We start from the raw sequence: 16047 nt of genomic DNA, 5'->3' as shown, positions 1-16047 counted from the left end.
TTGCCAACTCTTGTACTCAGTGTCCCGGCCGATGAAGGCAAGCATGCCCTATGACTTTTTAATCACCTTGGCCACCTGTGTTGCCACTTTTAGGGAACTGTGGCCCTGCACATCCATATGTTAATGTTCCTAATGATTTTGCCATTTACAGTGTAACTCACACCTAAATTTGATCTTCCAAAACGCATCATTTTGCTTTGTCCAGATTAAAAGCCATTTGTCATTTCTGTGCCTATATCTCCAATCTATCTATACCCTGTTGTATCCTCTGACAATCCCAGCACTATCAGCAACTCTACCAATCTTTGTGTCATATGCAGACTTACTAATCAGATCACCCACATTTTCCTCTAGATTATTCCTATATACTACAAACAACAAAGGTCTGAGTTCTGATCCCTGCAGGAACACCACTAGCTATAGATTTCCGTTCTGAAAAGCGCCTTTCCACCACTACACTGTTTTGTATGACCAAGCCAGTTCCCATTGTGATTTTAATTTTTGTACTGGTCTGCCTTGTGGGACTTTGCCAAATGCCTTACTAAGGTCCATATAAACTACATTCACAGCCCTTCCCTCAGCAATTATCTTTGTCACCCCTTCAAAAAACTCAATCAATTTGGTAAGGCATGACCTTCCCCGTACAAAACCATGCTGCCTGTCATTAATCAGTCCATTCTCCTCCAAATGTGCATATATTCTATTCCTCAGTATCTTCTTCAAAAGTTTCCCCACCATAGATATCAGGCTCACTGACTTATAATTTCCTGGATTATCCCTGCTTTCTTTCTTAATGCGATTTAGGATATCCAACACTTCTTCCTTTGATATATTGATATTCTCTAGAGCATTCACATGCCCATCCCTGATTTCAACACTGTCGTGTCCTTCTCCTTGGTGAATACCAATATAAAGCACTCATTAAGGATCTCACCCACTTCCTGTGGCTCCAAGCATAACTTCCCTCCGTTGTCCTTGAGCTGGCCTACTTTTTCTCTTGCTGCCCTCTTGCTCCAGTTATATGCACAAAAAGCCTTGGGATTCTCCTTGACCCTGTTTGTTAAAGACATTTCATGGCCCCCTTTACACTGCAATGAAGTTACTGTGAAAATTCTCTAGTCGCCACACTCTGATGTCTGTTCAGGTACACTGAGGGAGAATTTAGCATTGGCAATGCATCTAACCAGCATGTCTTTTAGACTACTTTCTCCATACTCCTCAAGGGCTTCATCAGTTTTTAGTTGCTTAGACATATCGTATGCTTCCTTTCTCCTTTTACCTAAGCCTACAATTTCCCTTGTCAAACATTGTTCCCCGTGGCACTCCACTAGTTACCAGTTGCCACTCTGAAAATGCATATCCAACTTTTTGTCTTCTAAAAGTTCACCAATTCTCTAACTATGCTAATATACTAAACCCAATACTATCACTCTTACCTTATTACGTAGCCTTTTGTGTGGTACCTTATCAAATGCGTTTTTATAAATCCAAGTATGTTACGTCTGCTAGTTCCCCTTTATCTATCCAGCTGGTTACTACCTCAAAGAATTCTAATTTGCCAGGCATGATTTCCCCTTCAGGAAGCATGCTGGCTCTGCGTGATTATGTTATGTTTTTCTAAATGCTATGCTATTACATCCTTTGTAATGGACTATAACGTTTTCCCAATAACAGATACTAAGATAATGGGGCTATTTGACTGGTCTCCCACAGCGTACACCTGGCGGACAGACCTGCTGGAAGTGAGTGCATCACTTGTAGAGAGAGAATCACATCTGGGCAGTATCCCTGGCTAGGCAAGGGGTCGGGGGGGGGCGGTGTGGGCGTGGTATAGGCGATGCAGTGTCAAGGAGCAGTGCTACAGGGTTTATTGTGGAAGAACTTCTATTTTTACCTTTTTGCATCAGGGCGGCTTTGACTGCTTCAGTATCTGAGGAATTGCGTGTGGTGCTGAACACTATGCAAACATCAGCGAACATCCCCACTTCTCACCTTATCATGGAGGAAAGTAATTGATGAAGCAGCTGAAGACTGTTGGGCCTAGGACACTACCCTGAGGGATTCCTGCAGAGATGCCCTGGAGCTGAGATGACTGACCCTCCACAATCACAACCATCTTCCTATCTATCAGGTATGATTCCAACCAGCAGAGAGTTTGCCACCGATACTCATTGATTCCAGTTTTGCGAGGGCTCCTTGATGCCACACTGGATCGAATGTGGCCTTGATGTCAATGGCTATCACTGTCTCACCTCTGGAATTCAACTCTTTCGTCCATGTTTGAACCAAGGCTGTAATAAGGTCAGGAGCTGAATGACCCTGGTGAAACCCAGGGAGTCACTGAGCTGGTGCTGCTTTATAGTGCTGTTGATAACCCCTTCCATCACTTTACTGATGATCAAGAGTAGATTGGGCTGTAATTGGCTGGATTGGATTTGTCCTGCTTTCTGTGTACAGAAAGAAATCCCACACCACCAGTTTAAAGTCCAAACAGGTTTATTTTCTGTGTACAGGACATACCTGGGCAATTTTCCACTTTGTTGGATAGCTGCCCGTGTTGTAACTGTACTGGAAGAGCTTGGCTAGGGGAGCGCTAAGTTCTGGAGCACTAGTCTTCCATACTATTGCCAGAATGTTATCATTGTCTTTGCAGTATCCAGTGCCACCAACAGTTTCTTCATTTCATGTGGAGTGAATTGAATTAGCTGGAGGCTGGCATCTGAGATGCTGGGGATCACTGCAGGAGGCCGAGATGGATCATTCACTCAGCACTCCTAGCTGAAGATTGCTGCGAATACTTCTGCCTTATATTTTGCACTGATGTGTTCCTCCATCATTGAGGGGAGGGATATTTATGGAACCGCCTCCCCCAGTGAGTTGTTTAATTATCCGCCATCATTCACGACTGGATGTGAAAGGACTGCAGAGCTTAGATCTGATTCGTTTGTTGTGGAATCACTTAGTTCTATCGCTTGCTTTTTCTGCCATTTGACATGCAAGTAGTCCTGTTTGGTAGCTTCACCAGGCTGACGATCATTTTTAGGTATACCTGATGCTACTCCTGGCATGCCCTGCTGCACTCTCCATTGAACCAGGGTTGACTCCCTGGCTTGATGGAAATGGTTGAGTTGGGGATATGTCACGCAATGAGGTTGCAGATTGTGCTGGAGTTTAGTACCACTGTTGTTGATGGTCCACAGCACCTCATGGATGCCTGGTCTTGATTTGCTAGATTGGTTTGAAGTTTGTCCCATTTAGCACGGTGATAGTGCCAGACAACATGAAGAGGTTATTCTCACTGTGAAGGCAGGACTTGGTCTCCACAAGGATTGTGCAGTAGTCACTCTTACTGATACTGTCATGGACAGATCCATCTGCAGCTGGCAGATTGGTAAGGATGAGGTCAAGTATGTTATTTCCTCTTGTTGGTTCCGTCACTACCTGTTGCAGACCCAGTCTAACAATCATATTCTTTCGGACCTGATCAGCTCAATCAGTAATTCTGCTGCCAAGCCACTCTTGGTTGTGGACATTGAAATCCCCACCCAAAGTACATTTTGCACCCTTGCCACCCATAGTGTTTCCTCCAAGTGTTGTTCAACGTGGAGGAGTACTGATTCATCAGCCGAAGGAGGATGGTACGTGGTAGCCAGTAAGAGGCTTCCTTGCTCATGTTTAACTGAAGCCATGAGACTTCTTGGGATCCAGAGTCGATGTTAGGGACTCACAGGGCAATTCCCTCCTGACTTAAACCACTGTACCACCACCTCAGCTGGATTTGTTCTGCCAGTGGGACAGGACATATCCAGGGTTGGTAATGGTGGTGTCTGAGGTATTATCTATGATTCAATGAGAATAACTATGTCAGGCTGCTGCATGATTCGTCTGTGAGACAGCTCCGCCAATTTTGGCACAAACCACCAGATGTTAGTAAAGAGGACTTTGAAGGGTTGACAGGGTGCTTGTTTTGCCATTGTCTTTTCCAGTGCCTAGGTCAATGCCAAATGGTCCATTCAGTTTCATTTCTTTGTTGAGACTTCGTAGCAATTGATACAACTGAGTGGCTTGCTAGGCCATTTCAGAGGGCAGTTGAGAGTCAACCACATAACATTGTTGTGGCTCTGGAGTCACATGTAGCCCGGACTAGGCAGATTTCCGTTCACATTAGTGAATCAGATGGATTTTTTCGACAATCGACATTAGTTTCATGGTCATCAACAGGCTTTTAATTCCAAATTTTTTTATTGAAATCACATTCCACCATCTGTCGAGGCAGGATTCGAACCTGGGTCCCCAGCACATTAGCTTGGTTTCTGGATTAATAGTCGAGTGATAATACCACCAGGCTATCGCCTCCTCCAAACTTGCAGCACAGGTTTAATTTTCCCATGTTCTCGTTGTGTCAGAAGTGCAAGGTGGATGTGAGGGATTACCTGTGTTGGTTTTGGTCGTCTGTCAAGATTAAAGCCTACTGGCTTAATGTCTTAAAGAGCTTGAGAGGATCTTTGATATAGCCTTAGATTTTGATCCTTTGCATCTGATACTGGATCTCCCAGACAAAAAAATTAGTGACGTGAATGGGAAAAAGCTGTATAATATTTTAACATTTGCAGCACGGAAGAATATCCTTTGCTCATAGATTAGCAGTGAGCACCCTTCAATTCAGAATTAACATGAAATCATGCTGGAATGTATATCAATGGAATTCTTGACTTGTTTACTTCAAGCTAAACTGAATACATTTCATAAGGTAAGGGACCCTTATCTAAAAGTTCTGGACTCCGCATTGTCTAACGTAGATTTTCTATAAACTCTGTAGCTCTATTGTCATCATTTGAGCTTGGTTGTGTACCACTGAACCAATTGTGACTGCATCCTGATATCCCCCCATCCTTCGATATATATTTTTATGACTTGTATGATGGGAGGCATTGGATACAATGAATAATTCAAACCAACTGTATTAGTAATTTTTTTCTATCTTTTCCTATATGTACAGGGCACAGTGGTTAGTGCTGCTGCCTCAGCACCAGGGACCTGGGTTTGATTCCCTGTTTGGGTCACTGTTTATGTGGAGCTTGCACATTCCCCTCATGACTTTGTAGGTTTCCTCCAGGTGCTCTTGTTTTCTCCCACAGTCCAAAAGACACGCTGATTAGATGCATTGGCCATGTTAAGATTTCCCTCAAAGTACCCGAACAGGTGCCGGAATGTAACGACTTGGGGATTTTCACAGTAATTTCACTGCAGTGTCAATGTAAGCCTACTTGTGACTAATAAATATACTTTTACTTTATGTACTTATTTTATTGCACCAATCTTTGAGAGTTTGTTGCGATATTTGTAAAACATTTTAAAAAAATCTTCAATGAAAATATATATTAAAAAAATTGCACCTCATTTCACTGATACTTCCCTGGATGCGATGCTGGGGGCTTTAAGGATCTGGAGAGATATGCTGGTTTGGAGTGCGATGTTTCTGGATACAATTTAGGAAGCAGTTCAATGACCTAGGTGGGGGATAAAGGATGAAAGAATTTTTTTTTGAACAGTCCATTTACTTACGTCCTGTAAGTATCATCCCAGCCCCTTCAGATTGTTTTCTCAAATCTACTTTGGCATATCACTTTACACACCAACTTATTTTACCTTACACCCATGCTTCTTTGTTTCAACCCCTACTCTTTTCCCATCTTTCGATCCAATCCTGACATTCACCCTCAGATTTGTACAAATGGTTGGACTTTTACCTTTGAGATGGGAATTGGAGGTCAAACAACTTCTCAACATCACAATCCTGCTTTCTAAGTGGTTGTGCCTGCACACTGTGCACCTGTAGAGTTGGAGCAGGCTAGAGTTGGGAATATGACCTACCAAAGGAGGATGACAGGGTAATCTGGGATGCACGGTGTCAGGAACGGAGGTGGATCTATTCTATCTCGGGCTCAATGAAAGATCTGCCATCAGTACGTTATATTTATCATTTTACTGCATTCGACACTGCTCACAGAGTGCAAATATTGAAATATGATCAGAAAGTGACTGTCAACTCTTCAACAAATGGCAGAACTTTGACCTCAGAGTACATACTGTCATTGTTGATGTAATTGAGAGCTAATACGTGTTGCCCTGTGAGAATATCTATTACAAAAAGATTCTTAGTGTCCTCCCAAACACTACAGAATCTATTGCAGGCCTCATCTGCTGCTGTGAAGACCCACCTTTAAGGACTTCACTGGAACAGGCTTTTGTCATTTCCTTCCTACAATTGTCTGCACTCAACTAAATGAACATGCAGGAGATCACAGCACAACCCTGTAAGTGCTGTGCTATGTCAATACATGCCATTCAAGCAGATTGTATGTGAACAGTAAAGCCAACAAGCAAGTTCAGGATGAACCCACACTGATAATGTCAGACCACAAAACACAATTCCTTCACTATCATGGCACCCTGATAAGCTACCGAAGCACTATACACTTGGATAATACACATACTAATCCAAGTACTTTTCCATTCAAATGACAGAATAGCTGAAAGAGAGCAGGCACGATACCTGAGGCATTCAGGCTAATCTGAAAGGTCTTGGTGCACGCTAACCCTATTTACCTTCACTCTGTGCATTTCTGTTGTCGCTGGTGTTTTGCTTGCTGCAGTCTGAATAGTTCTTGGGGTGGAACATCGTGTGAAGCCATGACTTCAGGCAATTACTGCATTTTTCAATATGGTACATCTCCATTCATAGACAAAGAAGTATATTAGACCAAACCAGAAATTCTCTGTTATAAGTACATTTATTAATTTTTAAAAATCATTACAAATTTTTTTTAGCAAATCCAAACCTGGTTCACCAACAATTATAAACTGTAACGTATGTGACTCCCAAGGCAACTGGGAAACTGTATTTTAGCATATGAATCAACGATTGAATACTTTCAATACAGTTTAATCTACATCAGAGAAAACTTTGAATCCTTCTCCACTCTGTTAAAGTGGAAGTTTGCAGCTAGCATAAGGCTGAGGGCAGGAATAATTATTATGGTCTTCCTCTGGATGAGTATCTCGTTTCTCTGGTCTAATGATAATCTCAGCTTTGATACATCCGTTCATAATCGCGGGTTTAGACATTGTCCTATGTATCCATATTCCACCTGGTTACATCTGCATAGGAGGCATGCTGCCTATGTTCTTTGTTCATGAAACTGTGTTCTCCTGTAGACATACAACTTTCACAAATCTTATGATATTCAACCTAACCGTATCAGTTAAAGCTGACTCCTGAAGAGACTGATATGCTGTACCTGACTTGTTGCAGCACATTATAAACACGTCACAAGTCTGTAAGATTGCCGCCTTTCTAGATCAGCATCTCCCAGGAGTATCCAGTATTGAGTAAAACACATTTTGTTGCCATTGCTCTTCACAATGACAATGGTGAAGACAACACAAAGGACCCAGCTGAACTCAGTGCCTGATGTGCATATTGTCCTTTCATCCTGATGGGAGTCAGATTGTAAGAACATAAGAACATAAGAAATAGGAGCAGGAGTAGGCCATCTAGCCCTTCGAGCCTGCCCCACCATTCAATAAGATCATGGCTGATCTGTCGTGGCTCAGTTCCACATTCCCGCCCTCTCCCCATAACCCTTAATCCCCTCTCTTATCAAAAACCCATCAACCCGCGTCTTAAAAATATTTAGCAAGGTAGCCTCCACCACTTCAACGGGCAGAGAATTCCAGAGATTCACCACCCTTTGAGTGAAGAAGTTCCTCCTCAACTCCGTTCTAAACCACCCCCCCTTTATCTTGAGGCTGTGCCCCCTAGTCCTACTATCCTTTCTGAGCGGGAAGAGTCTCTCCACCTCTACCCTATCCATCCCATTCATCATCTTATACGTCTCAATGAGATCTCCCCTCATTCTTCTAAACTCTAACGAGTACAAGCCTAGTTTATTCAGCCTCTCCTCATAGCTCAACCCCCTCAACTCTGGCATCAGCCTAGTAAACCTCCTCTGCACTCCCTCCAAGGCCAAAATATCCTTGCGTAAGTACGGCACCCAAAACTGTACACAGTACTCCAGCTGCGGCCTCACCAATGCCCTATACAGCCAAGCAGACCAAGCAGGCTCAGCTATCACATTGTGACGACCAAGCAGGCTCAGCTATCACATTAATATAGCACGCAGCCATGTGACAATGAAATATACAAGAAATGCCATTTACTTATGACACTGCCGTTTCCAAAGAGTTTGATTGCACCTACAATTAGATTTATAGTTAGCTAGTTATTATTGAGTTATGTGGGTGAACCATTTCATTAAAGTGTGTTGCCTGGAAATTTGTTTACAAACCACTACTCTAATCTGCACTTTGTTGCCTCACTTAAATGAGCTTGTAGAAAGCCCATGACTAACATTGACTTTTTGTTTGAAAAAATCCACCTGGCCAATGTCAGTTGCACATCCAAAGCCGTTGCCCCATCATCTGATTATCCATCCACCCCCCTGGATTAACTTCTACTAGTACACTTTTCAGAAACCTCTTTGGCATGGCCTTCTACTTTAAGATTATCACTGGACATGGCTTCCCGCCATGAGCAGCACATATAAACACTACAGTGAAACTTGCCTCTTTGAGACCTGTAGCCTTGCTAGTCACTGTTTCAGCTCCTTTACTCTCTGTTGTCCTGTTCATTGGAAAATCAAATGTTAGGAGCATTTTGTCCATGTTTGACATGTTACAGTTCTCTATGTGATGAAAGAGGTGAAGTTGTTTAGCTTCTCTTTAAATTCTTCAGGGAGTTTCTGGGACGTACTTGTCCACTGTTGAATACACAGTCCCCTTAGTTGCTTTAAACTGAAATATTATGATGGATTACCACTAAAATTTATAATTCCAAAATCTAGCAATCTGTCTGGCCTTAAAATAAGATGAATTGTATTTAACCCACGGCGTACGGCTGTTTGTGTCAATACATATTCTTCTAATTTCTGTTTGATGTTAGTCCACTTGGATTAAGATCCAAGGTTTACTTTTGTGGTCTGCGTGATTGTATGTAACATTTTCTTTGCCTTGCACCAGTCCTGAACTTTTTTTTTGCTGACTCCATATTTACGGTGAGCATCCATGTTTCTGCTATTTTCTTCTGCACATATCACAACTTCCAGTTTTAATGCTGCCATACAGGATTGACATGACTTGATTGGAGGCACTTTGGTGTGAGTCATTGGGTTTGTTTGGATTTTTAAACTCACAAATCCACTTAATTGACAGATAAGTTGAAACAGCATTCAAGATAAGGCCCAATCTACAGGTGAAAAACAACAAAAATGTGGTGATTATCTTTGGTAACTTTGGTCCTGGCTACCACAGTCATCAGTAGTGGGGCTGCTCCTGATTTTCTGGCTGTAAACTTTCAGCCTCAGCTTCTCATTTCCCCCATGTCTTGTAGTGATCTCCTCGCAGCATCTATAAAAACACAATGAATCTCTGATAATTTAAGCTAAATAAGGTTAGACCATAAAATATAGGAGCAGAGTTAAGCCATTCGGCTGTTGAGCCTGCTCCATCATTCAATCATGGCTGATAATTTTCTCAACCCTATTCTCCCCACTTTTCCTTGTAACCTTTGATCCCCTTACCAATCAAGAATCTATTTCTGTCTTAAATAAACTCAATGACTTGTCCTCCAGCCTTTCGTGGCAGTAAATTCCATAGATTTACCACCTTCAAGCTGAAGAAGTTCCTCCTCATTTCGGTTCTAAAGGGTCATCCCTTTACTCTGAGGCTGCACTCTTGGATCCCAGTCTCTCCTACCAATGGAAACATCTTCTAAATGTCCACTCTATTCAGGCTTTTCGGTATTCTGTAAGATTCAATGAGATCCTCCCTTATTCTTCTAAACTTCATTGAATACAAACCCAAAGTCCTCAAACGCTCCTCCTACATCAAGCTTTTCATTCTTTGGATCATTCTTGTGAACATCCTCTGGACCATCTCCAAGGCCAGCAAGTCCTTCCTTAGATACGGGGCCCAAAATTGCTCACAATATTTCAAATGTGGTCTCACCAGAGCCTTTTAAAGCCTCAGCATTATATCCCTGCTTTTGTATTCTAGTCTTCTTGAAATGAATACTAACATTACATTTGCCTTCCTATCTACCAAGTCAACCTGCAAGTTAACCTTAAAAGAATCCTGAACGAGAACTCTCAAGTCCCTTTGCGTTTCGGATTTTTGAATTCTCTCCCCATTTAGAAAATAGTTTACACTTCTATTCTTCCTGCACATTATTGGTTACTGCACATTTTTCCTTTTTATGCTCTTTCAGATGCTTTTCCTTGATAATTACTCCACATACAGGAAGGAATAAAATTTTCATCTAGGCTTCTGTAATATGAATTAGGCATGGTACATAACTGATATGTCACCTATTTTTCTTTTCAAATCATTTCACTTTTTCCTATGTCGCAGGAATATCCAGGAATTAGAGGATCTATTTATCAGTCTACCCTCTCTCAAAAGTGCTTGAGCGGCTGTTTTCAGCTTTTTTGCCTCCTGTGTCCAGAAGATGTCTCTTTCCTATTAGAAGCTCCATTTCAATTTCAGTAAAGTTTCCAGCTCTTCATTTCATTCTGTTCACTGGTGCAGTTTCTCTTTTCTGTTTCCTTAATTGGTGAGATATCTGACTGAGTCATCAGGGTTATAGGGTGTTGGAAGTTGCTGGCTTCATTTTGAAACCCTAATCATAGAATTCCAACAGTGCAGAAGGAAGCCATTCAGCCCATCGAGTCTGAGTATCTTTGTAGGCCCACCGTCTGCTCTTTCCCTGTAATCCCACACATTTAGCCCTCTAATCCCCCTAATTTACACATCTTGTGATACTCAGGGGCAATTTAGCACGGCCAATCCACCTAACCTGCACATCTTTGGACTTGATCAGAAACACATATATATGTTTATATAAATTATTAATTCTTGTTATTTCTGAAAGAAAAATGCACTTCCAACAAATTTATTTCGATGTCAGATTCTAACATGCCTACTGTTGTGTGTTTTGCATAGGTCGAATCTCCACTGCTAATTCAACCATATATGGTGGATCTCACAAGGTCTGAAATACATTCTGTAATGACCAGTGGATTTTCTACAATTGCAGGATCTGTCCTGGGAGCATATATTTCATTTGGGGTGAGTGATTTACATAGGCTATTATTATATGACGAAAGCAGAAGTTTTTTTGTCCTGTTACGATTGTGTATATTTTAATATTTATGGTAAATAGGAATAATGTAACTTCTTCCTAATTTTAATCAGACTGATAGACTCCAATGACTGACTGAGCATTAGAAGACGGTCAGAAATGGATTTCAGCCTGCTGCTTCAACTTGGTTTCCTGAGTTGAGCATCTTCATTCGGCAGTAAGAATACATCAGTAGCAAACAATAATAAACCAAGAAAACCAACTTCACAAAGCAAAGATTTAATGAACATCCTTAATTACACAAACCCTTGGGCCACAAATGCTCACCCCAATTCCCAGCTGCTTTCTATTTCTACCAGGTCAACTTGTCAGCTGACCATCACAGCATGCTGCTATTGGTTACATTGTCTACTGGATCAACTTGTCATCTGACCACAGTATGTTGCCATTAGTTACATTGTCTACTGGATCAGCTAGTCAGCTGACCGTCACAGCATGTTGCCATTGATTACATTGTCTACCGGATCAACTAGTCAGTTGATCATTACAGCATGTTGCCATTAGTTACATTGTCTGTTAGGTCAGCTAATCAGTTGATCATTACAGCATGTTGCCATTGGTTACATTGTGACAGAGCACATTACCTGAATAATAAGTCCCCCCAGGACGTATAGCACAAGAGTGACCGTCTTGCTACTCAGGAGGGAGGTGTGGCATTGGAAATGCAAGATGCTTGTCACAGGAACCTGAAGATAGGAGATTGATGTTAAAGGAGGCAGATGTTTTGATTTTATTTATTTATGGAATCAGGACATTGCTGGGCATCTTTAGTTGTCTTTGAAAAGATGGTGTTGATCTGTCTTCATGAACTGCTGTGGTCAGTATGCAGTGGCACACTATTAAAGTAAAGTTGGCAGTTCCAGGACTATTGACCCAATGATGATGATGGAATGGTGAACATAAGAACTAGGAGCAGGATTAGACCATCTGGCCCCTCGAGCCTGCTCTGCAATTCAATAAGATCATGGTTGATCTTTTCGTAGACTCAGTTCCACTTACCTGCCTGCTCACCATAATCCATAATTTCTTTACTGTTCAAAAATTTATCTATCCTTGCCTTAAAAGCATTCAATGACATTGCCTCAAGTGCTTCACTGGGCAGGGAATTCCACAGCATCACAATCCTTTGGGTGAAGAAGTTCCTACTCAATTCAGTCCTAAATCTGCTCCCCCTTATTTTGAGAACCTGCCCCCTAGTTCTAGTTGCACCTGCCAGGGGAAACAACTTCCCTGCTTCTATTTTATATGTTTCTATAAGATCTCCCCTCGTTCTTCTGAATTCCAGTGAGTAGAGCCCTAGTCTATTCATCTCCCCTCATCAGCCAACCCTCTCAACTCTAGAATCAACCAAATGAATCTCCTCTGCATCCCCTCCAGTGCCAGTATACCCTTTCTCAAGTAAGGAGACCAAAACTGTACACAGTACTTCAGGTTTGACTTCACCAGCACGTTATACAGCTGCAACATAACCTCCCTGTTTTTAAACTCCATTCCTCTAGCAATGAAGGACAAAATTTTATTTGCCTTCTTAATTACCTGCTGCATCTGCATGCCAGCTTTTTGTGATTCATGCATTAGGACACCCAGGTCCCTTTGCACAGAGCATGCTGTAATATTTTTACCATTTAAGTAATTGTCCATTTTGCTGTTATTCTAACCAAAATGGATGACCTCACATTTACCAGCAATATACTCCACCTGCCAAACCCTTGCATCTCACTTATATCCCTTTCCAGACATTGTGTCCTCTCCATACTTTGCTGTGCCACTTATCTTAATGTCGTCTGGGAATTTTGACACACTGCACTTGGTCCCCAACTCCAAATCATCTATGTAAATTTAAACAATTGCAGTCCCAATTCTGATCCCTGAGGCACACTATTAGTCACTGATCACCAACCAGAATAACACCCATTTACCTTCATTCTTTGCTTTCTGTTAGTTAACCAATCCTCTATCCATGCTAATACATTACCTGTAACACCGTGCCCCTGTATCTTATGTAGCAGTCTTTTATGTGGTGTCTTGTCAAATGCCTTCTGGAAATCCAGATATAGATGAAATCCAGATCCAGATACAATGAAACCAATATCATATCCACAGGTTCCCCATTGTCCACTGCGCATGTAATATTCTCAAAGAATTCCACCAAATTAGTCAAACATGATCTGCCCTTCATGAACCCATGGTGCATCTTCCCAATGGGACAATTTGTATCCAGATGTCTCGCTATTTCTTCCTTGTTGATAGATTCAAGCATTTTCCCTACTACAGAAGGTAAGCTAACCAGCCTATAATTATCTGCTTTTAAACAGTGGCATCACATTTGCTGTTTTTCAATCTGCGGGAACCACCCCAGAGTCCAAGGGATTTTGGTAAATTACCACTAATGCATTTGCTATTTCCCCCATCATCTCTTTTAGTACCCTGCGATGCATTCCATCAGGGCGCGGAGACTCGTCTACCTTTAACCCCACTAGCTTGCCTAACACTACCTCTAATGATAATAGTTTCCAGGTCCTCACCTGCAATAGCCTTCTTGTCATCAATGTTTGGTGACACGTTTCTGAGTCAATATAGTGTGTGACTTGAAGGGGAATTTGCAAGTGGTAGTGCTCCCAAATGCCTTGTATTTGCTACACTTTGTCTAGGATGAGAGATAATGATCTAGACATGTGGCATTGATGAAGTCTTGATTAATTGTTGTAGATGATTTGCAGTCCATTGGTGGACTGGTTGAATTTTTAAAGTGATGGATAATGTGCCAATCAAGCGAGCTACTTTGTCTTTGTTGTGTTGATCTTGAGAGTTGTTGGGGCTACATACATCCAAGAAGTGGTGAATATTCCATATCAGACTCCTGACTTGCATCTTGAGGATGGAGGAAAGACTCAGTAGAGTCAGAGTGTAAGTTGCTCACCGCAAAATTCTCAACTTCTGACCTGCTTTTTTAGCCACAATATTTATGTGGCAGGTCCACTTAAATAACTGGTCGGTGATTATCCCCAGATTGTTGATCATGGGGATTCAGCAATGGTAATTCCATTGAATGTCAAGGGAAACCATGCCATTCTGCTCGTATACAGTTGCCTAGCTGGATGGGCTGCTCAAGTGGTTCCATTCTTACCTATCAAATCATAGCCAGAGAATAACTTACAAGTTTTTAGTTTTGTGAAGGGGAGGCCGTGTCTCACTAACTTGATCGAGTTTTTCGAGGAAGTGATGAAGATGATTGATGAGGGTAGGGCAGTGGATGTTGTCAACATGCACTTCAGTAAGGCCTTTGGCAAAATCACTCATGGCAGACTGGTGCAGATGGTGAAGCTGCATAGGATCAGAGGTGAGCTGGCTATGTGGATATAAAACTAGCTCGGTCAAAGAAGATAGAGGGTAGCAGTGGAAGAGTGCATTTCTGAATGGAGGGCTGTGACATGTGGTGTTCCTCAGGGATCAGTGCTGGGACCTTTGCTGTTTGTTTTATATATATATATGATTTGTAAGAAAATGTAACTGGATTGATTAGTAAGTTTGCAAATGACGCAAAGGTTGGTGGGTTTGCAGATACCGATGAGGACCATCAGAGGATACAGCAGGATATAGATCAGTTGGAGACTTGGGCGGAGAAATGGCAAATGGAATTTAATGCGAGGTAATGCATTTTGGAAGGTCTAATACAAATAGAAAATATACAATAAATGGCAGAACCTTTAAGAGTATTGATAGGCAAAGGGACCTGGGTGTACAGGTACTCAGGTCACTGAAAATGGCAATACAGATGAAGAAAGTAGTCAAGAAGACATACGGCATGCTTGCCTTCATTGGCCGGGGCATTGAGCTTAAAAATTGGCAAGTCCTGTTGCAGCTTTATAGAACCTTAGTTAGGGTGCACTTGGAATATAGTATTCAGTTCTGGTCGCCACACTACCAGAAGGATGTGGAAGTTTTGGCAAGGGTACAGAAAAGATTTACCAGGATGTTGCCTGGTATGGAGGGCATGAGCTGTGAGAAGAGGTTGGAGAAACTTGGTTTGTTCTCACTGGAACAACGGAGGTTGAGCGGTGATCTGATAGAAGCCTACAAGATCATGAGAGGCATGGACAGAGTGGATAGTCAGAAGCTTTTTGCAGGGTGGAAGAGTCAATTACTAGGGGACATAGGTTTAAGTGTGAGGGGCAAGGTTTAAAGGAGATGTATGAAGCAGATTTTTTACACAGAGGGTGGTGGGTGTCTGGAACTCATTGCCGGGAAGATAGTAGAAGCAGATATGATATTGACTTTTAAGGGCATCTTGACAAATATATGAATAGGATGGGAATAGAGGGATATGATCCCCGGAAGGGTAAGGGTTTTAGTTAAATTGGGTAGCATAGTTGATGCAGGCTTGGATGGCCGAAAGGCCTGTTCCTATGCTGTAATTTTCCTTGTCCTTGGTTCAATGATTTCCCTTCCCTCTTCTACAACATTGCCTCTGATGTACCGCAATTACCTCTCTTTGGCCTCCTCCAATTTTCCACTTACGTGATGGCCCTTGGCAACATTAACTGCAAGTGTAGTGTCTCTCTTCATGTATGCGGGTGACCCTCAGGTTTTTCTCACCATTCGCTTCACTTATGATGAGCAGCTGGGACTGTTCTCCTTGGAGAGAAGAAGTCTGAGAGGAGGTTTGATAGAGTTGCGCAAAATCATGAGGGGCTGGACAGAGTAAGTAGAGAGAAACTGTAACCTTCCCCCATGAAAGTGAGAGGGCACAGATTTAAGAAGCAAATGTGATGTGAGGTGAGGAAAAA

The 16047-nt window shown here is 42.0% G+C and overlaps 1 protein-coding gene across 1 annotated transcript in view; it reads left to right on the top strand.

Moving 5' to 3' along the window:
- LOC145343538 (solute carrier family 28 member 3-like) overlaps positions 1-16047 on the top strand; it is a 169725-nt gene that overhangs the window by 81292 nt on the left and 72386 nt on the right. The window contains exon 8 of the mRNA XM_080189788.1: positions 11062-11187. Within this exon, the coding sequence (XP_080045914.1) occupies positions 11062-11187 (126 nt within the window). The remainder of the gene's footprint in view (positions 1-11061; positions 11188-16047) is intronic.

This window comes from Carcharhinus amblyrhynchos, chromosome 5 (assembly GCF_965287045.1).
Source record: "Carcharhinus amblyrhynchos chromosome 5, sCarAmb.v2.hapA, whole genome shotgun sequence".
In the NCBI taxonomy this organism is placed as follows: Eukaryota; Metazoa; Chordata; class Chondrichthyes; order Carcharhiniformes; family Carcharhinidae; genus Carcharhinus; species Carcharhinus amblyrhynchos.
The sequence above is the reverse complement of the archived record's forward strand: the minus strand, read 5'-3'. Positions and strand labels throughout refer to the sequence as shown.